Source organism: Trachemys scripta, chromosome 10 (assembly GCF_013100865.1).
Source record: "Trachemys scripta elegans isolate TJP31775 chromosome 10, CAS_Tse_1.0, whole genome shotgun sequence".
Classification (NCBI taxonomy): domain Eukaryota; kingdom Metazoa; phylum Chordata; order Testudines; family Emydidae; genus Trachemys; species Trachemys scripta.
Window position 1 is genome coordinate 17,183,358 of NC_048307.1, and position 24,934 is coordinate 17,208,291.

Here is a 24,934-nt window from a genome sequence, read left to right on the forward strand (position 1 = left end):
CGGGGGCCCCGAGCCACGCCGCGGAGGGGAGGGGGGGGGGGACCCGAGCCGCGCCGCGGAGGGGGAGGGGACGGGACCCGCGCCGCGGGGGGGGGGACACCCGAGCCGCACCGCGGGGACCGGGCCGGGCCAGAGCCGACCCGAGCCACAGGGACCGGGCCGGGCCAGAGCCGCTGGGGCCTGCGGGAACGGGCCGCGCCTCCCCGGAGCCCTTCTCGCACCCCCACCCCAGCTTACCTTGTGCTGCTGGCCCGCCCCTCCTTCTTTTCAGCAGGGGAGGGGGCGGGGCGTTCAGGGGAGGGGAGGAGGGGCCAGGGAAGTGAGCTGGGGGCGGGGTTGATAGCTGCAGCGCGGGGCCCTCTTGGCGCGGGGCCCAATTCAGCCGAATCGGCTGAATCGGCCTAAAGCCGGCCCTGCTGGGGTCCCTAGGGACAGCTCTGTCTGCCATTAGGGAATTTTTTCCCAGAACCCCCTGTAACATTTCATGAACCCCAGTCTGGGAACCACTGCCATTGGGGGAAGAATGGGGATCCTGGAATGGGGGAACACAGAACTCCCTTATTGGAAAATTGGAAGGACCTTATATGAGGGAAGGAGGGACACAAGGAGCACCTAACATGGAGGGAGGAATGGGGGACCATGGTATGGGAGGAGGCGGATTTGGGGTGCACACAGAAGCCCTGACGGGGCGATTGGAGGGAATTGCAGTAAGTTTCTGAAATAGAAAAGGAAGGGAGAGTGGCACACAGGGAGCTTATAGGGGAAACCAAGGAGCCTCTAGTAGTGCATGTAATAAGCTTGGCCTACACAAGATACAAAGTGTGCAACCCCCTAGTTTTTAAAACATGACATCAAATTAATACTTTTTCATGATGAAGCTCATCAAGCCATCCTCCAAAAGCAGATGATCCCATGGCATGAACAGGGAGACAATGAATTCAAGTAGAAGGAAAGCTTGTACGGTACCTCTGAAAAGCCATGCTTAGCACTCACATAACAGTCTGTAATACCACAAAGCTACAAGCTTTCTTTATGACTCAGTCCACAATTTTCCTCTTCCCTCAGGAGGGAGTACTGGCAGGACAAGCTTGGAAAATTAGTTTTTAATTACTATGATTATTATAGGCAATTATGCAGCAGGTTTTCAAATTGTGATTATAATGGAAAAGTTATCCTGTCTTGCAATTTTCTAAGAGGAGGAACAGGAACGCTTTTTGGGTCAGAGAAAAGCTGCCACTAATTAAAATCTTCCTTTAGTGGCAGGTGAGGCTGCAGTACAAGAGAAATATACCATTGATATAAGCTCACTTTAAATAATGTTAAATGGTAGCCTACCCTGCACAGGTACGCTCTTGCATAGACTGCAACCAGTGGATCTCCAATTCCTCTAATCATAGCCGTTAGTCGCGGGAGACATTCTGAAATTCCCCTGTTAAGATTTTTTTTTTAATTAAATGTTGAAGTTTAAGAATTGATCAGAGCACCACAACACCTACTATAACTTGAAAGGCTGCACTATTAAATTTACATCTGAGCAAGAATTCGAGGAACCAAGGAAAGTCATATTAGCACGAAGTCTAATTTAGAAGTAAAATTTCACTAGTCCTCTAAGTAACATATTAGACATGAATTATGCTACTTACCCTTAGGAGCAGCCAGGCTATGTACTGGAGAGTTGCAAAGAGCTGGGGGACTGATGGCAGGAAAGAAGCCTTTCCTCTAGACTGGAGAAGCTGGAGCTTCTCTCTGGTTGCAATGCAGTCTCAGGGATGCAGCAGCCCAAAACCCTCAGAGGCAGTGGATCTATGATGGCCAGGGAATCTCCTAGTCAGTCACAGATCCACTGGCCCCACTTCACTCCCAATTTCACCTGCTATGGTTATAAGGAGGGACTCACCACAGAGCTGTTGCATGCACGTGGTGTGGGCTGCTAATACTCCTCCTGCCCTTCCAGCACACACCTGCACTGGCAAAAGTGTGATCACGCCCATACTGGGAGGCCCAAAAATAATCAAGCTGTCATTGTAGAGCCATTGAGATTATAGTATTCATTTTAGCAATTAACTGAAAAGGCCCATTAGTCTTGAAGGGCTATTTTTAAAACAATATCGATTCAGTTCTGCTTGGAGCCTATTCCCCAGCTGCTTTCCAGGCTCATTGTCTCTGCCTTTTTCCCCCACCTTGCTTTTAGCCTGGTTACTGACCTACCTATTTCTCTCACCGTGTTACCCTCTCCCTTTACCTTCAGCCACCTCCCATCAATTTTGCTTTCCTTTCAGTTTTGTAAACCCCTCCTCCTCCCCCCAAAATGCTTGACCTTCCATTCAGACTACAGTTATGCAAGTGCTCTAAAGTGGATGCATCAGTATGTCATCAGCTGTGCTAATATTCTACCTTGATGGGATTCGTATCAGGAGCCCAAAGCAATCAATATTGCCCCCTCCAAAAGCACAGAAGATTCCTTGCCATTATTGATAATGGAACTTGCATACTTAATTCTCTACATACTACTTTAAACACGTACACATTCGTTGGCTATCCATATTTATTAACTGCATGTTAGCCTTACGTTTTGGACAGAAACTTGTTGCATTTCAATATTGCTGCTTCCACATAGCTACAACAAAACCAAGTTAAGGAAAAAAATTCCAAGATGTACTCCTTGTAAGAAAAACAAAACTACTCCTGTGACAGACTGAAAATATCCTGTAATATACTGAGCAAACCTTATGGAATTAAGATAGCCCTAATTCAATAAGGTTTAATTTAACCCCATTTGGGGTACACTGTATGTACATTAATGTGTTGTTGTGGCAGTAGGGTTGCCAGGTGTCCAGTTTTCGACCCTGCCATCATCCAAACCCATCAGTCCCAGCCCACAGCACCCTCCTATACCCCAACCCCTCATCCCCAGCCCCACCCCAGAGTCTGCACCCCCATCCAGAGCCCTCACACATCCCATCCCCCTGCCCCAGCCCAGAGCTCCCTCCCACACTCCAAACCCCTCAGCCCCCTCCTACAACCCAAATCCCTCATGCCTAGCCCACCAGAGCCCTCACCTCCTCCCACACACCAACACCCCCTGAGCCAGCCCTGTGAAAATGAGCAAGCGAGTAAGGGTGGGGAGAGTGAGCAACAGAGGGAGGGAGGGAGGGGGTGGGGGTGGAGCCTCGGAGAAGGGGTGGGGCTCAGAGGAGGGGTCGGGCAGGGGTGTTCGGTTTTGTGCAAGTAGAAAGTTGGCAACCCTATGTGGCAGTGTATGTACCTTTTCTAGTAGGGAGGAGGAATGCTAATATACTTCCTTCATTGTCAACCCTTTGAAGTCAGCCCCTGGAGAGAGATGCATATACTGGTTCAGATTGGAATCTCCAGAGACTAACAGACAAAGGAAATACTTTTGGATAAAAGTCTGGGGAGGGGTTAACCTGTCTCCAGCCTTCTTCCTGCTCCAGCAAAAGGACTCCTGGTCCATGCAGGGCCTCAGTCCTTAGGGGAGGATTAGAAAGACTTGGCCTATGAAGCCTCATAAGACTGGGGGCTTGTTCTGAGTCGGGATGCTCTGATGAACTTTTAACCATAAGGATGACCCTTGGATGGGGTATTAAAAGACTGGACTTGCCAGGGTCCATGTGAGAGCTGGGATGAACACTGGTAAGCTTATTAGTGTGCGTGTAAATTCTTTTATTGTTTTTAATATGATTGCTCTGTAATGCTTCATATCTTAAGAATAAAGTAGGTTTGCTTAGAAAGAGCTGCATGGTAACTTCTCTAACAATTACATTGTTATCCATCTCTGAAGAGAGAGCAAGCAGGTACCCTTGCGCAACCTTTCTGTGCTGGAATTACACAGTGAAGGCAGGGGAACTGTGCAATCTGAGACTATCCCAGTCAGAAGAGAGAGACAGACAGACACACACGAGTCTCCACCCAAGAGAGGAAACAGCTGGGGAGCTGAAGGCCAAGAGTGGGTGCCCTTGCTAAACCACTGAGGGGAAATACAGGTACAGTTGCCCTGAACTGTGACAACTCCCTGGCTATGAAATTAATTTCTCTTGGGCACCACATGGTAAGGGTATTCTAACACTTAATATCGTTAACTGCACTTCTTGTTTTGTGGCTTTTATAGCTTTCCCATTTAGTTTTCAAATATATCCAGTTTATAGCATGCAAACTCAACTTAATAAACAATCATCATCATCATGTGCTGTCACGCCCACCCCCCTCCCCACCACCACGGCACTCAGTACCACATGATTCAAAGAATTCGAAAACACTTCAAAGCTCAGAATCCAAACAAAACTAAAGGGGACAATATAAAAAGGGAGAAGAAAGGGCTGGGAGGAGAAGATCAATATGGGGTTACCAGAAATTTTGGAAGTTAATACGTCTGTGTTACCATTAAAACCCTATAGACACTTGGATTTCTGATTCAACTACTACACAATTAAGATTTAGTCCAAGTTGGAATTCACTCTCAATGCAAAACCTGGGGCAGGGACTGTCTTGTTCTGTTTCTATAGTGCCCAGCACAATGGGGTCCTGGACAGACACTATAGTAACAAAAATTGTACAATTATAATAAAACAATTGTGAGCTCCATTTGCCTTCCTATTTTGAAGAGAAAAATGGTCCAGCTGTTAGGGTACTAGCCTATGTCTTGGGAGACTGAGGTTCAGATTGTGATGGAGCAGGAAATTGACTGTATGACCTGGGTCAAGTCACCTAGCCTCTCTGTGTCTCAGTTAGTTCCCCATCTGTTAAAAAGATGGTAATAACAGTACTTCACTACCTCACCGGGGTGTTGGTGAAGATAAATACATTAAAGATTGAGAGGTATTTAAATACTGTTGTGATGTGGGACATGTAAGTACGTAAGATAGACAGATATTTTCAGACTAAAACCTGAGGTGATAATTGTTGTTTAGATTTTCAACATAAACTTCACTGCGTTCTCATATTACTTTAATTCCTTTCAAAACTTCAGGCATAATAGTGTACCATTTTGACAGTTAAACTCATTTGAAAAGGATACAATCTGGGAATGAGCTCTCTGATTGAAGCAATCTTGAAGAACCAGTTTAAACAGGTTTCTTTGGCAGTATCATTAACACTTTCTGGAGTAAAATTATCTGTAAAAACAAAGCCAGAGCCAAGCATATTACATTTAAGTCTGAATTAAATTACATTAGTTACATTTATTTAAAAGGGCACATTGAGTATTTCCTTTTAAAAAGAAGTTAAACATACGGTAATGAACTGGACAATGTAATTCTAGGATCTCCTTTCCAGCAATACGGACGACTTCTTGACTGCAAACCCAGAGTGAGCAGCAATGCTGGGTAACCAGAGCTCCACTTCTATTTTATAGTAATATTGATTTATTTCATTTGGTCTAATTCCTGATGTCAACCCAATAGCTCATAATATATGTTGTTATTATTTTAGAGCTAGACATGTAACTCCTATGAAATTCTCATACAGAAGAGCTGAGAAATACTGCTCTTTATTGTCCTCTCTGCTTTTGTCCTCTCGCACCCTCCCGCTCCTTACTCTCAGCTCCTCTAGGGTTGCCAACTTGCCCCACCCCCTGCCCCATCCTTTCTCCAAGACCCCACCCCCTCTCACTCCACCCCCCCCATCGCTCGCTCTTCCCCCCCCCTCGCTCACTCACTCATTTTCACTGGGCTAGGGTACGATGGGGGTGAGGGCTCCGAGTGCGGGCTCTGGGGTGGTGCAGGAGGATGAGGGGTTTAGGGTGCAGGAAGAGGCTCTGGGCTAGGGCAGGGAGTTGGGGTGCAGGACGGGGTGCGGACTCTGGGCTGGAGATTAGGGGCTTGGGGTGGAGGAGAGTGCTCCGGGCTGGGGCAGAGGGTTGGAGTGAGGGGGGGTGAGGGCTCCGGCTGGGGGTGCAGGCTCTAGGCTGGGGCCAGGGTTTGGGGTGCAGGAGAGGGGCTCAGGGCTGGGACAGGGGGTTGGTACACAGGAGGGGGTTTGGGATGCGGGCTCCCCGGAAGCAGCAACATCTCCATCCGGCTGCTAAGCGGAGGTGCGACCACATGGCTCTGCCCATGCATACAGGCATCGGCCCCTCAGCTCCCACTGGCCACAGTTCCTGGCCAATGGGAGCTGCTGAGCTGGTGCAGTGCGCAGAGCCCCCATCATCGCCCCTCCACCTAGGAGTCAGAGGGAGATGCCAGCAGCTTCCCAGGAGTCGCGTGGAGCTGGGTATGGGGCCTACCTGCGCCACCAACCGGACTTTTAATGGCCTGGTCAGCAGTGTGGACCGGAGCCGCCAGGGTCCCTTTTCAGCCGGGCTTCCTGGTCAAAAAAATCAGACACCTGGCAACCCCTAACCTCCTCCCCTGTAGAAGCCTAAAAATCTCACTTTTTGAGTAGTGAGATTGTAACTAGAATAAGAAGTGTTGCCCCCTGTCAACCCTCAAAGAGATAACTGGGGATTCTTAAGAAATTAATACAATTAATACATAAATCTATAGATCGGGCTACAGATTAGCACCCACAGATGGGACCCCGATGGGCGCATGGGAACTACCTCCCTACCCGGGATAGGAACTAATTTAACTAATCTCTCAGTCAGAATTTGATGCTAGTCAGAAACACTGCAACTCACCAGGGACTTCCTCTTTTTCCTCAGCTGTTTCTTTTCTCTGTTTCTTTGTCTCTAGTACACTAGTACTTTTCTCAACTGATTAATAACAGGTACATGCGCTATATCCGCAGATACCTAACCACAAGAGGGCCATGGTAACGAATTGATGTATATACACCGCTACCTTGATATAACGCCACCCGATAGAACACGAATTTGGATAGAACGCGGTAAAGCAGTGCTCCGGGGGGGAGTGGGGCTGCGCACTCCAGTGGAGCAAAGCAAGTTCAATATAACACGGTTCACCTATAACACGGTAAGATTTTTTGGCTCCCAAGGACAGCATTATATCGAAGTAGAGGTGTAATAATAAATTGAAATCACTGATATACTAACCGTTCGGAGGACACTCCGACATTAGTAAGGTGAGGATATACAAATAAGGAAAAAGGGGAAAAATCTCCTACTGAATATGCATCAAACATAGTGGCATCAGCATAACATATAAAAGTTGCATCGCAGCCTAGAAGCGGAAGGAGATGTAGTCTTTGGGAGGTGCCAGAATGATGGCCACTGGTAATGAGGGGGAAGGTGATGGTGATGAGGAAGATGATGGCTAACATTTCAGGTCACTCTACAAGGGATGGTGTGAGTATATGGATGTGCAGATGTACATTCTGCAGCAACTTTATCTATCTTACTGAGTTGGGTGTTTGTGACTGTGGTAAATATAGTAATAAACTATTTGTAAATATAGAGGAGTTCCTATAGTGTGACTGTTGCAACTGTACACATCGGGGTTCCCAACTATACAGTAATTTGAATAATACTGGGCCTGATCTTGGGACAAGAACCTGTCACCCCTCAATACTTGGCGTTTCAGTTGGGCCACTTATCTGTTCAAAGTTCATAGGCCTCAAGCCTTATGCTAACTTGCCAGCCAGCTTCTTCATTTCATCCGGGACATGGCAAGTCTCCGCACCGTGGGCCGGAAGCCCCAGGTCTCGGTGCACCCCTGCAGAGCTGGAGCCATGAGTGCCGGCTCGCCTTGCTGCAGGGGGAAGCTGGGGTTGCCAGGCCGTTAAAAGTCCAGTCAGCTCCATGCAGCTCCCAGAAACGACACACATGTCTCTGCAGCCCCTAGGAGCTGGGGCGATCAGGAAAGCTCTGCGCACTGCGCCCACCCCCAGTGCTGGCTCCGCAGCTCCCATCAGCTGGGAACCATGGCTGATGGGAGCTGTGGGGGCAGCGCCTGCGGGCACAGGCAGCGTGCACCGCACAGCGTCACCTGGCCCCTCCGCCTAGGGACTGGACATGGGGGCCACTTCTGGGAACAGCACAGAGCCAGGGCAAGCAGGGAGCCTGCCTTAGCACCGTTGCGCGACCGACCGGGAGGCGCCTGAGGTAAACGCCGGACAGAGCTCGCACCCTGAACCCCCTGCCCCAGGTCAGAATCCCCTCCCACACTCAAACTCCCTCCCAGACCCCACACCCTGAACCTCCTCCTGCACCCCAATCCCAACCCTGAGTCAGCTCCCACACTCCAAATCCCTTGGCTCCCGCCCAGAGCCCCCTCCAGTACCCCAAGCCCCTCATCCCCAGGCCCACCCCAGAGCCCACACCCCTAGCAGGAGCCCTCGTCCCCTTCCACACCCCAACCCCATGTCCCAGCCTGGAGCCCCCTCCCACACCCTGAACCCCTCATTTCTGGCCCCACCCCGGAGCCTAGGGAAAGCCCCGAGCCTCCACACTCCACCCACCCCACCACGGGGCTGGAGCCATGAGTGCTGGCTCACCCTGCTGTGGGGGGAAGCCCTGAGTCTCCGTGCCCCCCCACGGGCTGTGTGGGGTCCGCGACTGATTTTTTCTGTGGGTCAGTGGCCCCTGATAGAAAAAAGGTTCCCCACTCCTGTCTTACAGGATACAGGCCTGTAGGTTCCTTGAATTACTGTTGAATATAATAAAAGCAGAATAGAATGCAAAGCAGTTAATATAATAAAGGCAAGCTAGTCCACTGGGCTACACCCCAAACTTTCTTAACCTGCATACTGAAATCCTGTTGGTTAAAATTAAACTCTCTCAAGTCATTAGGGAGGGAATGTGGTCTAGTTCAGTGGTTAAAAACTGTGAATGGCAGTCACAACTCCTGAGCTCTATTACCAGATAGGACATGAGCCCAGTGTGTGACTTCAGACAAGCCACTGAACTTCTGTGTCTCAATTTACTCATCTAACAAAGATGTTGCCTAGCTTACTTCAGGTGTATAAAAAAAAATAATTTGCGAGACATCAACCAACATTACCAGAAGCAAACACCCAGAGTCAAAGTTCTGAACCAACAAGCAAACCTAACACTTAAGGATCAAGATCTACGAACACATTACAATGAATATGCAGTGTTCCTGACACAGACTGAGGTCTCTGTCTGAAGTCTTACAAATTTACCTGTAAGATTCCCTATAGTTTAATTTTTAAAGTACCCCCAAACCCTGCTGGTTTTACACCATTGGCACACAATACTTTCAAATGGTTTCATCATTACTGACATAAAGTTAAAAAAAAGGCAGACTTGCTCTGTGTGGCAGCTGCATTGCCAAATATTGGTGGAATGCTTCACATTTCAAGGAAAGGTACTCTTTGACACACGTTGAATAATAATGCTGACAAGGAAATGACTATATTCCAATGGAGTGTTTAATAATCTAGAAATGGAAGCCTCATAATACCGCCACTGTTAAATTTGAGAGCTGTAGCAAAAGTGCAAAATCCTTAATCAAATTCAGCTTCATGGAAAATGCTAACTAGTGATGGATAATTCCAGACCCATTCTTTTGCTGATACCTATACTTGTGCTTATACAAGATGAATACCCTCCACTTCCCTCCCAACAAATCTGAAAGTGGCAACAAACATAGCTATATGGGCATTGAATGTGAGTCAACAATGTGATTCTGTTGCAAAAAAGGCAAATATTCTGGGAGGTGTTAACAGCAGTGTCACATTTAAGACATGGGAGGTAATAGTTCTGCTCTATTCAGCATGGGTGAGGCCTCAGCTGGAGCATTGTATCCAATTTGGGTGCCACACTTTAAGAAAGATGTGAAAAAACTAGAGAGAGTCCAGAGGAGAGCAACAAAAATGATAAGAGGTTTAGAAAACCTGACCTCTGAGGAAAGGTTGAAAGAACTGGCATGTTTAGCCTACAGAACAAAAGAAAGAGTAGGGATCTGATAAAAATACTCAAATCTGTTAATGGCTGTTATATAGAGGACAGTTTGTTTTCTGTATGCACTAAGGGGAGGACAAGAAGTAATCTGCTTAATTTGCAGCAAAGGATATTTAGGTTAGATATTAAGAAAAATCTTTCTAACTTTAAGGATAGTTAAGCACTGGAACAGGTTAAGTGTGGAGGTTGTGGAATCTCTGTCACTGGAGATTATTAAGAAAAGGTTAGACAAACTTCTGTCAGGAATGGGATAGGCATACTTAATCCTGCCTCAACATGGGGGGGGGGAGGGGAGATGGACTAGACATCTCTTGTGGTCCCTTCCAGCCCTACATCTCTATAATTTCTATGTTGCAGTATTATCCAGCCTCTCTCTCTGGCCTTCCTATCTCCTCCTAGAATCATCCTGCTTAAAAAGTGGGGCGAGGAGGAGCAAGGAGAATCTTTGGCACTGAGCTGGGACTTTACCAGGTAAAGGGTCACAAACCCAGAAGTCCTCAGGGCAGATCTTCCACTGGGTCCCAAGATATTTGCAAGATTGTGACCACCCTTGAAGACTATGACTCTGTCCCTGCTACCATTAGTTCAAAGCAATCTTAACAGTAATTTGCAGTAAGACTGGAACCTTTATTTGCACAACCACTCTATTTGGAGTTTGCTGTCTGTTTAATTTGCACCCTGATGTTTCACAGTAAACCATTAAAAAAGTGGCATCTTCACCAACCTAGTAATCTTAAAAAGCACAGGCACTGTCCTCTCAGGGGAGAAGACTTCATTTCTCTGTTCTGTGTCTGTTTATATTTCAATCTTTGTAACTTACACCTTTTGATGAATCAGCTTTTTGCAGTATATGCAAAGTATTTCAAAGAGCTCTTCTCTATCTACACAGCTTTAGACAGATATTTCTCACTCCAAGGTATGTATTAATCAATATTAAGCAAGCAGTGGTTGACCTTTGCTTTTTCTTCCCCCAATTTTGTCCACTGGACTTACAATTTTAGAAACAACGGTGAAGGAACAAAGTTCTATCCATAATCTGCATGCCTTTCTGTCAGGAACCAGGAAATATACGTACAAGCAAAAGCATTTTAATGAAATTGACTGGAAGCAGAATTTTCTTTTCCATTTCTACTTATTATTCTGCTGCTGTGCTTGTTGTTGTTCCTCAGAACACTAAGCCTGTGTCGAAATTTTAGAGAAACAGTGCAATTCCCCACCCCCCACAGCTAGAGGCCTTTTACATAACACAGCACTATGGGAATATGACGTCTTTATTTCAAGTGTGCTGTAACTGCCAAGTCAGTTAAGAACAGTGCTAACCCGAACATAGTTGATATTAACACAACCCTCAAAATGCTAATCCTTCAAACTATAGCAAAAAGTCATCACAGAATTAGTGATCCTGAACATACTGGAAATACACTTTGATCATCTGCTTAAAGTAAAGGTAATGATTACCACTTAAAGGAAAATCAGCTTTGTTGAAAGGTTCTTTTCTATAATATATTGGTTTCATTAGCAAATGCTGAACAAATTAAATTCATTCCACAAAATCATTGCAATTGTGCCCTCACAGATAAACATAACTCAGGTATCCTTCAATGAGCAAGAGCTACACTGTAGTTTGGTTTCCTGGAGGCAGAGAACTCTGGTGCTAAATCAGAAGTTCTAACCTTATTGGAACAGAAAGAATGAGTACAAATACCAATGACTTTGTTCTCATTTCATACAGCTGCTCAAGGCAGGGTTCTGCATAAGAAATTGTGAGTGTGTGTGTATGTTACCGGAAAATTTCATTCCTGATTTCATTGCTGGTAGAGATTTCTTTCCAAGATATTTTGACTCTTGCTTCACCCAGAGAGAGCTGTCCTTAGGGGGTGGAGTGTTAAATAGCAATGAGAAAAAAGAAAGCTCACCAAAGAAAATATTATTACTGACTTGTTTCTCACGATGCTACTGGTTTAGTATTGCAAACTGTGATGAAATCAAAAGGTAAATACTTTTATTTTATAATGAAACTTGGGGGGGGGGGGAGCGCTCATCTACAACATGAAAATAACCATATTTAAACATGGTTGTGGCCAGTGTGGTAATATGGTTTATTTTTTATCTGTGCAGACAGATAAAACCATGTTATAAGCATGTTGAAAAACTGTAGGAAGCAGCTCAGCATACGAGAGTATGAGGAGGGAAGAGGACACAGGTTTTTTTCCTTGTTTTAGAATTGGAGCGAGTGGGAATAGTAGTCCCACCCTAGCTGTCTCCCAACTGTTGTCTTCCACTTCCTCCTGCCCTAGAAGTTACGCACCCTCCCCTACCCCACAAACAGACCCTGCTAATATTCAGAACCATTAAAACTGGAAATGAGTACATTTTACTGTGACAAGTTTTATGTTGGGTTATCTATAGTTAGGAAGTAAACTTATGTAAAGTTATGGGAGTGATTAAAGTAACCTGTTATGGACATTTTCTCTTGTTTAAAAACTAGGAACAGCAACTAAATCCAAACTCAGCAAACACAAGCAGACTATTTTTTTTTCAGAGGACATTAACCAGGTCATATTTTTCTACTCCACCATTGGCTTGGCCCCATTTAAAAACTCTAGTTCTCCCCCATAGGAATCGAGGTATGCACTAAAGTCTTCCCATGTGTTTTTCTTTTATAAAGCTTGGAAGCAAAACTGAATTTGTTTCAGGATACGTATTGTTGAAATTCCTCACAATCCCAAACCTAGCTTGGTAAACATGGTAAATTTACACATTTCTACAAGAATAACAGCACAAGGCAGACACAAAGTTACCTGGTAAAGTGCCGCGATTATCCAGACACATGGATAAAATTCTTTCATATACTAGTTTTCCTGCCAAGAAAATAAGAAGTTAATCTTTAGCAAATTGCAAAATGCAAATTGTGAAATAATGATGGTTTTCTACAGGGCCCAGGAATCTGATCTGCAAAGACTTCCTTGAACTCCATTATATTATGCTGCCATCTAGTGAATCTAAGAGATTTGAAGGTCTGCACTGAGGATTTTGCATGCTGTAATTTCTCTGGCTTAGTTCCACTAAGAGCAGAGGCAGTGGATAGGTCAGGTTACTCCAACCATCTCCTGTTGACCAGGAAATAACTTTTGGCGACCCCCTCTTCACTGAGCAGGGATCCTGTATTATTGTTAGCAACTGTCAATAAGTAGAAAAGGACACAAAGGGGAAATAAAACCTGGAAAAACAACTGCATCTGTGTCACAGCACATCCTGTTAAACACCAACAATACGTTTCAAGTTTAAAGGCTGTAATAAATCAGTTCCACACTATTAAAGAAATCCAAGATTATTTTTATTAATAATTTTTAATCAATTAGATTAAATAATTCAGCAAAAACATTTTGATCATTTCATAGTCTATATCCAATTAAAGAAAGTTTTTATAGTTCAACTCTTCCACATACAGGAAGAGATGGAATGAAATACTGTTAAGGTTTAGGAAGCCGTTAGGTGATGGAGTGATAATTTCCTGAAACATTATGTAACACACTATTTTAACCTAAGATATAGTTTTAGATTTCAAAGTTTAGAGATCCTGACCTTTCCCATACTTTTGTTTTAGCCTCTCATTGTTAAACACACAAAGAAAGAAAGTGCACCTTTTTCCTTTTGGAAATTTAAAGAAATGTGTTTAGATTTTTTTTTTTTAAATAAAACACTTCCATTGCAGCATTGTTTGAAGAATGATGTACCTAATCTAATCTGTCTGTATTATTGTTTGCCTAAATGTTTTAACTCGCATACTTTTGGAGTCCTACATACTAATTATGGAGTGGATAAACAGAGCACCTAATTTAATTAATGAGAATCTCCTTCTTGACCTCAGGAGTCAGGTTTCGTCGTGAATTAAAAGAATATGAAAATATAGTACAGGAAAATTAAGAGCTTCCCATCTGTCCTGTGTCAAAGGCGGCTCCCCCATCTACAATGGAGCTATGAACTGTGTTTGAACTTTGTCCCAGCTAAGCCAGTTTCACATAGTTTAGCCAGTCAGTGAGCTGATGGAGTCAAATCATGTTCAAACTTAGAAATGCCCATCCATACCGCATTAGAAGCTGGCTTAACTGGAACTGTGTTTAAATACTGAGCCCTAATTCAGTTTCCTGCCAACTAAGAACAGGGTCAAATGAGATGGCTCCAGAAGGGAGACGGGCATAAGCCACTGACAAGAGCAATATGCTGCTATTATCTGCAAATCCAAGCACTGGATCTGACTGGGAATATAACAATTTAAAGTTAGTGAAATTACCACTTTACATTTTCCAACTCATCCTAAATTTGCTTACTGTTATGGTCATTAAGCAAACCACCTCCACCTCCCTCCAAGAGCTTTAAGTGAGGGTTATTATTTATACCTCAATAGAGAATAAGGAAGTTTTAAGCATAAAACATTTATATTATCAAATAAGGATTTCAAAAGCAACTGTGTCCAGACAACAATATTTTCCAGTTCTTTTCCTGCTTGCTTAGACTTACATGTCGAGACCAGGCTAGTGGCAATTTGTAAGGCATTTCCACAGACTTTAGTGTGGCTGATGAATGTTTCATCATGTTGATAATTCACAAAAACCAAATCTAATATAGCTGCCATATCAATAGATTTACTTGATTTAAAATGCTTTACTGATGGCAAGAGACTACCTAGAGATCTGACCCAGAGAGATGCATCATCTCCAGTTATCCTTGAAATTATATTTCTTTCTTTTGCATTTGTGTGAGCATCTACCTATAAGGCAAAATGAGTACTGAAACTCCACAGAATTAATCTTGTATTTGTTGTGAATGTACTCTCCCTAGGAGAAGACAGCCAACTGAGACAATTGTTTATATAATAATAAAACATAGCCAACTATTTAATCATCTCCATTATTTTCCTCCCTAGAGTCCTTAGTTTTCTACAACTGGTAATTTATACAGCCATAACAAATGATGTTTATCTCATGACTTTACTTTAGTGGTACTCATTGTATTATGGCATATTCTATGTATTTATGATTATTCATCTTTCAAGGTTATTCTGTGAAACAATATATTATCCTGCAACAGAATTGATTGTTGGCTTTCAGAAGTTACTTTAATTACTAATACATTTCTAAAACAAGCCGCAAAGTAATGTACTTACTTATTTTTGTAAGGAATCTAAATTAAACATGTTTATTAGTAATATAGAAACACAAAACAGAAAAATATTCTGAGCCCAAACACAGCATTAAAGGGACAGTCAATTATTTTAGGTTAAATATTTGATATTACTTAAAATTGTTATAAATAAGAGAACCACATGAAAATCTGAAGAATCAGTTAATGAAAATATAAACATCATTAATCAAACATAGCATATAGTGTTTTGAATACCCTGGCAAAGAGACTTAAGGTACTGCACCAAGCAAACAGTGACACACATAATATGGACAATACAAAGCCAAATACAATAAAAAACAACATGCTATCATTTTGGTTTCAGAACACATTTCAACTTTTTGCATAAGCCTTCCTTCACTAAACAAGGACTAAAGTACAGCACTCTCATGGACAGATGATAAAAATAGATCTAGTAATTTGAATGTTAGCAGATAAATAAAGGGAAGGTGGAGAGTAGAATATTTTATGGATAGATTTAGTGCATCCCAATTTTGAGCCAGACACTTAGATGCCATGGTGATGGGCACATTAGGGATGCCTCAAGAGAGTCTTATACAGAGGCAGAATGGAATTGAAACAAGACTGTATGGTTATTAGATAACCCAAATTAAGTTTTGAGGCAATTTTCAAAATTAGGTAGGTAGGATAAAAAAAAAAACAACACTGCCCAGAGAGGAAAGAGATCCAGAGGGGATGCTACCACTAAGGTTCAATCACCCACTGACATAACTATGTCGCCAATCCTAAAGGAGTGGACAGTGTCAGAAAGCAGAAACTCACCAGGACAAGACTAAGGGAGAATCTCTAAAATACTGCCAGGCTCCTCCTCATTAGAAGTTTTAAAACCCAAGAGGACCAGCTTAAAAATGATATCACCAGTTCACCATGCACAGCTGCTCAATCCAGTGACCAGACATGCTGGTACATTCTGTACTATCTGTAAGTGAGGGAGAAGAACTGCTGGAAGCAATTCTAAGAAATTACTTTAGTTGACACAGCCTATGATTACAAAGGCTTATGTTGCTGCTGCAAGATAAAAGCAAAAATAAAACTAGAGCTCTTCACCTGGTTCACTACTTTAAAACATGTTCAGTCAGTAAGTAAAGGTATCAAGGAAGGGAAGAAACTCCTCATAACAATTCTTAATACCTAGCAACACTTCTGCCTACCATGAGTTAAGAATGAGAAAGATCTGACATGTCCAGCCAGCAATGTCATCTAAGCATCTCTCCAGACCAGAAGTCAGTAAGGCCCCTGGACAAGATGTGCAGAATATCATTACACTTATGATACTTTGACTTTGCTAAGAAGCTTTGGACATAAGCTAAGGAACTTGCAGATAAGACAAATCCTGCAAGAACTCTGCATTATCCATCACCAGCAATTGACTCCCATAGCTAAGGAACTAATGGAGAGCAATTCCTGACACAAAAGCTATATCCTTCAATTGCCAAAGCAACCATCCACAGTCAATCATATTAAAGGCTGCTGAGAAGACCAGCATCACCAAGATAGCCAACTGATCCCAACAATATCTAGCATGAGTTTATTTGTGCCCCTAATCAATAGGTTTGAAGCCTAGAAGCAGCTGGAATCCAACCTGAAACATATTTAGGAACTCACTAGAGCGGAGGTGCACCTGGAGCTGAAAAAAGTGAAAGTCTGAGATGGTCTGAGAGTGAGGGCAATTAGTAAATTCTCCAGCATCAAAGGATGACTGAGGAGACAGGTAGATTTTTGCGTATTTTGAAGATGGCTGGCTAACAGATGATCTGCAAATCCCTCTTAATAGTATCACAACTGCACCGCTATCTTTAAATAGCCAAAATGGACACAGCTAGAGAGAGTGGATCTCAAGGAACCAAAGATACAATAACCTGACCAGAAATCACTTAAAGCCTAGCGAAGGGAGAGAGGACAGTCCAAAGAAACATGTCTATCCATGTCTCTCTCTCTCTCTCTCTCCAGGATGTGTTGGTTTGTACTTAATATCTTTGACTGAGCAGAGAGGGAACACTGTGTAAAACTATCTACATTTTTTGTAAAAGTTAAATCCTTAAAGCAGTTGATGTTAACTCCTTAAAACTCTTTACAGGTTCTATTTCTAGAATATTTTGTAATATTACAAAAAATTAATAAAAATGGATCCATCATAGGTCCATTGTAAGTACTTACCAAATGTATCAAGTATATCTGTAATTAGAACAAATTTACTTGGATAAAACTGGATCACTGTTGTGTCCGAAAGAAGTTTAGAACACTAGAAAAGAAAGAAAAAGGAATAAAAGCTTTACCAGGAGGATACAAAATTGTGTTTACTCAATTTAAAGGTAGTCAGTGATGGAATCAGCAAAGGGAAGTGCCATACAGAAAGCCCTAGAGACTTTGGAATCATTTGACAGAACACTGCATGATGCCTGCTGTGACAGATATTGCAATCATATGCAGCATCTTTGAGGACCACACTGTATTAAGTTTTTGAATGGTTTATGTATCATTGTGGGTCAGTGATTGCATGCAACTCAGCAGGGGTGGGTTACCACAGCTCCTCCAGGAACTAAAAACAGTGGGGCAGAAGGGACGATTAAGGTGAATCATTCAGGCACACCTGCAGCGGGGTACCATCCCCTCGAAAGGTTTGCATATACTGGTTCAGACTGGGTTTTCCAAAGACCAGCTGGTAATGAAAGGGATTTGGTATAAAAGGAGATGAGTTTGAACTGACACAGGGCCTTCTTTCTGATTCAGCAAATGGACAGGACCTTCCCTCCCAGGGAGACCCCAACCATTGCAGAAGGGTTGGAAAGACTTTGGCCTACTATGACCCTATAAGACTGTTGGGTGACTGCTGGTATGTTTAGTGTGCATTTCAATCTGTTCTGGGGCTTGCTTTTTTAAAAACTGCTTTCTTTATAATGCTTGTACCTTAAGAATAAGTGTGGTTGCTTAAAAAGAGTTGTGTGGTAACTTGTAACTGCTGGCACTACACTGGCCATAGCCCTCAGAGAGAAAGCAAAGCACAACTCTGGCCATTAGGCAGACTGGCCTGCTGGGGATATCATAGTGTCAGACAGTGGCTGTGCAGCCTTTAGCCCCCCATTCAGAAGGGAGAGGGACATTTCACAAGAAATCTCTCTATTCTCCATGTCACCAAGAGGAGCAGTAGAAAACCCTCCCAGGTCTCTTCTGCTGCAGGATGGCCCTTCCCCTGCAATCAGGAGACAGTCTTCAACTGAATGGAATGAATACAGTTTAAAGGGGGGGGGGACTGTCTAAAAATACAATTTCTACTCTATTCCCAACATTCAGGAAGTGACCTGCTGAAGCATCACCATACTGGAACAATACACAGAACAAGCATAAGTGGGATAGTGCTTTCAGCCTCACTGCTTTATTCACCAAGAGAGGATCTAGAGAGTTCACAAGAAAGAAAAGCCAGACCCTTCACTCCTGTGACCCAAGAGAACTATCTCCACTGTTGCCTGTTAAGTATGTACGTTGTTCTCCCCTCAGGTAACAGATACATCCAAGCACATTATGGGCATCCAAGCGCATTGTGGGCAGCCATCACACAACACACCTTTGTTCACTTAATCTAAGGATGACAATGTTAAAGCGCTATTCAAATATTTGTGCGTTCTCTCTTCAATTTGTATATTTTAATATATTCATTGAGAGATGGGTTCACCTAATTGATAATGAGAGTATGTCTACATTGCAATAAAAACCTGTGGCACCAAGTCTCAGAGCCCGAGTCAGTTGTCTCGGGTTTGCAGGGCTAAAAATTGCAGCATAGATTTTTGGGCTTGGAATGGAGCTGGGGCTCTGAGAACCCATGAGGGGGGAAGATTTCAGAACCCAGGCGCCAGCCTGAGCCCAAACATCTACACTGCAATTTTTAGCCCTCCAGCCCGAGCCAGCTTATGCTGGGCCAGCCCCAGCCATGCCACAGGTCTTCTATTGCAGTGTAGATGTACCCAAAGAGAACATTAGTTTCCATATGTTCTGACTTTACACTATCATACCAAGAAAACAAGGTACTAAATATGTTGACACTTCTAGTGGAGAACAGAAAGCTTTAAAGACAGACACACAACTGCCCCCAAGATTTCTAATTCTCACTCAGACCAGCAGAGCAGCATTTGCTCTGAATCTAAAATTATTAGTAGGATGGGGCTGGAATTTTCCACAATAATCATGTGTCTCTAAGCTCTGTCAAGGTCAAACCTGAAAGTTTCCTGCGGTCTTTTAAATTTATCATATAGCTCATTTGCCTTATATTCCCAAGAGAGTTTTGTGAACAGTACATAGTTGCTTTCCCAATAATTCTTTGTTATCCCTTCTATATGTACTGAAACAAAAACTATCACACCACACACTCACATGCCCAGCAATGAACCCATGAGCACGGACCTTCTTCCCTTTACTCCTTTTGGGGCACTGTGCACCCCCCAGGGGCACACAGGATACTCCCTCGAAGCAAGTACACCACCACCCGATATAACGTGACCCGATATAACACAAATTCGGATATAACGCGATAAAGCAGTGCTTGGGGGGGGAGGGGCTGCGCACTCCAGCGATCAAAGCAAGTTCGATATAACGCGGTTTCACCTATAATGCGGTAAGATTTTTTGGCTCCCGAGGACAGCGTTATATCGAGGTAGAGGTGTACTGCTACTGTACAAGCTGTTGCATGGAGGTGTGGAAGGCAAAGTTCTGTCTGTACTTTTCCATTCCCCTAACAAGGTTCTCTCACAATCTGGTCCTAAACCAAGCTATTTCTAGTGTTGTGATGCAGCTGGGTTTTTGCCCCCTATTGACAAATGTTTAATTCTGGGAATAAAGTATGCTCCTGCCCTTTAGTATGCTCAAAATGTTGTACTCTTGTTAGGAATAGTAATATGTTTAATAGTATCTCAAATTCAGAGTAATCCAGCAATAGTGAAGCTCCAGTAAAGGTATTCCCTCATTCACACTCTTTTCTAAACACCAATTTATTGCCATTCTGTTTCCTCCATCCCTTACCCCAGGAATTGGTATAATATTTCAGTAACTGAAATACAGATGTAATTAATGCCCAGGCCCAGAATCAGGCAGGGATTTGTCTGCAACAAAATTTTCATGTAGAAGGAGGGTTCCTATGGGTGAGAAGTAGTTATGCTTTTCCTATGACACTACTCAGGGACCACTGAGAGTGTTGTTTTTTGGGGGTAGGAGGGTTAAGTAAATCACAAGATAGAATGAGGTTTCCAAGAAACATGGTCTGACAGAACCATGTCTTAGGATCTTCCTTTGACTCAGCAATCCCATAGGTACTACATTTATATTCTGTGTTTTCCTCTCAACAAAGGCGTTGTAATATGGTATTGTATTTTCTTGTGATAAAATACTATTAGGTCACCACGCTTTTCATGGCAATTTGTTTTTTTAATAATATTGCTAATTCCCTGGTGCTACAAAAAGACAATCATCCAAACTCAAAGCTCATTTTCTGAACTCTATTCATTCCTGATTTATGGTTCATTTCCTTTGTAACCTTTACTAGCATTTCCAACTTAAACAGCTTTCCAAAGGGGATCCACTGCTGGAAAAACAATCCTGACTTTATGTAATCTTTCCTGACGACTATTAACATTACATCAGTCTCTCAGTTTCTAAGGTTGCTGCAGCTTCACCGCACTCTGCCTCTGGCCTCATCTAAAGGCCAATTCATGCAAGTTTTAACATTCAGTTGTCCTATTGCTTAACACCCATGCCATCTCCCCTCTCCCCTCCCCCCTCAAAAAAGAGTAATTTACAAATTAATACAGTTGAACACTGTGCATCATCAGTAGAGAACCTCTGAACTGTTTCTGTGGCTAAATCAGATTATTCAATTACTTTCCTAAACCAGGATAGACAGAAAACAGCAGCTTATGCTAGCCATCCTTCCATTATTTTGTTGGGGGGGAAAAAAATCACTGGTCAATAAAAATTTAAAGAAATTGGTTTTACTGACTCTATTGTGCAGTTTAACAGCCTTTATCAGTCTTTCATCTACTTCTCCCACAAGCACCTTTACTTTCTCCCATGTTACCCCTTATACCTAGGAACCCCCTTTTCCTCCCCAATCAAAATCCCTAAAAACACCACCTTATCGTGTGTAAGACTCACTTCCAAGCTGTGATTACTACTACTGATTGTCTTATTGCACATACGACTTGTGCACTCAGCCAGCCTAATCTAAACATGATTGTATTAAGGGCTTCCCTGTCCTCTCTCCATACCCTATTTGTCACATCAGCCTGTTGCATCTTGTCTGCAAGACTGTAAGCTGGGTGAGGCTTAGCCTGTCTCTTACTATATGTCGGTATAGAGCCTAGTACAATGGCAACCAGACCTGGCTGGGGCCTCTAAGTGCTACCCTAGTACGAATAATATTTTAAAACAAAACAATGGAAAAATAAGTCTAGGAGAAGCAGTACTGTTAATTTATTACATTTTCAGTCCAGGCCAGCAGACGGCAAAATTAACTGTGACTTGATCCAGTGAAACCTGCTGAAACAAGTTTTCCATCTAAATGTTCATTCATTTTTCCTGACTGTACGGAAGATTTGCAAAGTAAAGGTATTTTTCACTCCTTTGTTGCCTCTGAATTATTAGGTATCCAAACCAAATGGATATCAACTTTAAAGAAAAAAAAAATCTACCTAGAAACTGATGACATGGCCAACAGCAGGCTGTGATTGCCAGAGGTGGACAGTAGTCTACATTTGGCATCATTGGCATCACTGAGCACTCAGCATGGCAACTTTCTAGTCCACTTCACTCCAAGAGGCCCATCTCCTCCGAAAAGACCACCCTTGGGAAGATGAGCAGTTATGCAGCACTACCCACTGTGACTTTATTAAACAGCAGCACATAAACTGCAGAGATTCTCCCATTCACTCTTGCAAGGTCCTTGCAGTGAAACAATACTTGTGGTCAGTGGTGACAAGAAATGCTGAAGGATCTAATGTAATCAGCATGGGCACCATACATTATAAGGAGATCAGCTACTAAGGCCTGGTCTACACTAGGCGTTTATGTCGAAGTTAGCGCCATTACATCGAATTAACCCTGCACCCGTCCACACTGCGATGCTATTTAGTTCGACATAGAGGTCTCTTTAATTCGACTTCTGTACTCCTCCCCGACGAGGGGAGTAGTGCTAAATTCGACATGGCCATGTCGAATTAGGCTAGGTGTGGATGGAAATCGACGCTAATAGCTCCGGGAGCTATCCCACAGTGCACCACTCTGTTGACGCTCTGGACAGCAGTACGAGCTCGGATGCTCTGACCAGCCACACAGGAAAAGCCCCGGGAAAATTTGAATTTGAATTCCTTTTCCTGTCTGGCCAGTTTGAATCTCATTTCCTGTCTGGACATCGTGGCGATCACAGCAGCACTGGCAACGATGCAGAGCTCTCCAGCAGTGATGGCCGTGCAGTCTGTGAATAGAAAGAGGGCCCCAGCATGGACTGATCGGGAAGTATTGGATCTCATCGCTGTGTGGGGCGATGAGTCCGTGCTTTCTGAGCTGCGCTCCAAGAAACGGAATGCAAAGATCTATGAGAAGATCTCTAAAGACATGTCAGAGAGAGGATACAGCCGGGATGTAACGCAGTGCCGCGTGAAAATCAAGGAGCTGAGACAAGGCTACCAGAAGACCAAAGAGGCAAACGGACGCTCCGGATCCCATCCCCAGACATCCCGTTTCTATGAGGCACTGCATTCCATCCTCGGTGCGGCCGCCACCACTACCCCACCACTGACCGTGGACTCTGAGGATGGGATATTGTCCACGGCCGGTTCCTCGGACATGTTAGCGGACGGGGAAGATGAGGAAGGAGATAAGGAGGACGAGGCAGTCGGCAGCGCTCACAACGCTGATTTCCCCGACAGCCAGGATCTCTTCATCACCCTTACAGAGATCCCCTACCAACCCTCCCCAGCCGTTACCCCGGACACAGAATCTGGTGAAGGATCATCCAGTAAGTGTTGTAAACATCTAAACATTTATTTTTAACAGAACAGGAATATTAACAATTAAAAGAATGGGTTGTTCATGATTAGTTTGCCCTAGGCACTTAACGGTTCAGTCATGGGCAGTGCAAGTTTTGAAAAAAAATCTAGCAATGTCCGGTTTTCCGTGATTGTCCTGCCCAAGCCGCTCTACTGTTTAGTCCCTGCTACTGCAGCTAGAGTAAAATGCGGTCTATATGTGCAGGGATAGAGCAGTAATCCTCCCGGGACATCTCGATGAAGCTCTCCTGGAGGTAATTGGAAAGCCGTTGCATGAGGTTCCTGGGGAGAGCGGCCTTATTGGGTCCTCCGAAGTACGACACGTTGCCGCGCCACGAGACTATCAAGTACTCGGGAATCATTGCTCTGCACAGCAGGGCGGCATACGGCCCTGGTCTTTGGAGGCTTTCCCGGAGCATTCTCTCTCTCTCGCTGTCAGAGATCCTCATCAGGGTGATGTCGCCCATGGTGACCTGCTTTGAATTAGGTAGGGGAATGTTAGTGTTGGGACTGCTTGCTCGTTCCTTTACAGAACTGTAACCGCTGGTTTGCAGCCACGCGGTGGAGGCGGGAGAGGGGCTGCCGAAAGGGATCGTTCCTGGGGACAGCCGCGAGGGGGTGGGACAGGGGCAGAGTTCCCGCTTGCCGGATTGCTGGCAGCAGGTACTGACATTGCTTTAAATGTGAAATGAGGCCAGTGGTAATATAAAAGTTTTAAACTGCCACAAGTCTACGGCTTACCATGTCTGCCTGCAACAGAAATTCCGTTGTGCTGCCCCGCTTCTCAAATGTGCTGTGGAAGACCCCAGGCACTGAATGCGAAGGCCGAGAATTCGACCTTGTGCTGAGTGCGCATGTGATAGGTGCTGTGCATGGTCTTGTTCACAGAGAAAGACTATGTTCTTGGTTCACAACTACATTTATCTTTCTGAGGAATTCACTCCCTTTTTCCCATTCCCACAGCCACATCTGCGACTGTCTCACAACCTAGCCTGGCATCACACTCCCAGAGGCTAGCGAAGATTAGGCATAGGAAGAAGAGGACACGGGAGGACATGTTCTCTGAACTTATGGCCTGTTCCCAAGCCCAGGCAGCACAGCAGACCCAGTGGCGGGAGAAATTGACCCAAATGCAGCAAGCAAACATGGATCGGGAGGAGAGGTGGCGGCAGGAAGACCAGCAGGCGACTCAAACGCTGCTTGGACTACTGAGGGAGCAAACAGACACGCTCCGGCGCCTTGTGGATGTTCTGCAGGAACGGAGGCAGGAGGACAGAGCCCCGCTGCAGTCCATCTCTAACCGCCCTCCCCCGCCACCAAGTCCCATACCCACCTCACCCAAAGTGCAAAGAAGGAGAGGCGGCAGAGTCCCTGCTAACTCTCACTCCACCCCTGCAGAGAGCTCTAGTAGCAGAAGGCTCTCATTCCCCAAAACTTGAAAAGTTCTTTCCTTCCCGCCTGACACAAGCCCCCGTCCAAGTTTCACCTCCCAGTTCCATGTGTAGTTGATAATAAAAAATACGTTCATGTTAACTACTGTTTCAATCATGTTCTTTTGGAGGAGGAGGGGAAAGGGGGTTGGTAATTGGACAGGACAGTCACCTTTGGCAGGGTACATAGGCGGGGGCAGGCACAGCAGCAGGGCACATACACAGTGCAGTGATGCAGTGACTAGTTACCCTGGTTAGTCTGGGAGGTTGTTTTCATGTTATGTGGTGGGGGGTGGGTTGCTCTGTGACTTTGTGGCGGGGGAGGGCAGTTACAGATCTTAAGCGGCAGTCCTTATGCAGGATCACAGAGCCATGCAGCAGGGGATCTGTAATCGTCCTCCCCCTGCCACAAAGTCACATAGCCCCCCCATACA

The 24,934-nt window shown here is 44.3% G+C and overlaps 1 protein-coding gene across 1 annotated transcript in view; it reads right to left on the bottom strand.

Moving 5' to 3' along the window:
• VPS35L (VPS35 endosomal protein sorting factor like) overlaps positions 1 to 24,934 on the bottom strand; it is a gene marked incomplete at its 5' end in the record, with an annotated part of 109,885 nt that overhangs the window by 81,140 nt on the left and 3,811 nt on the right. The window contains 5 exon segments of the mRNA XM_034783166.1: positions 1,336 to 1,429; positions 2,570 to 2,617; positions 5,033 to 5,129; positions 12,637 to 12,696; positions 17,198 to 17,282. Coding sequence (XP_034639057.1) covers positions 1,336 to 1,429; positions 2,570 to 2,617; positions 5,033 to 5,129; positions 12,637 to 12,696; positions 17,198 to 17,282 — 384 coding nt within the window.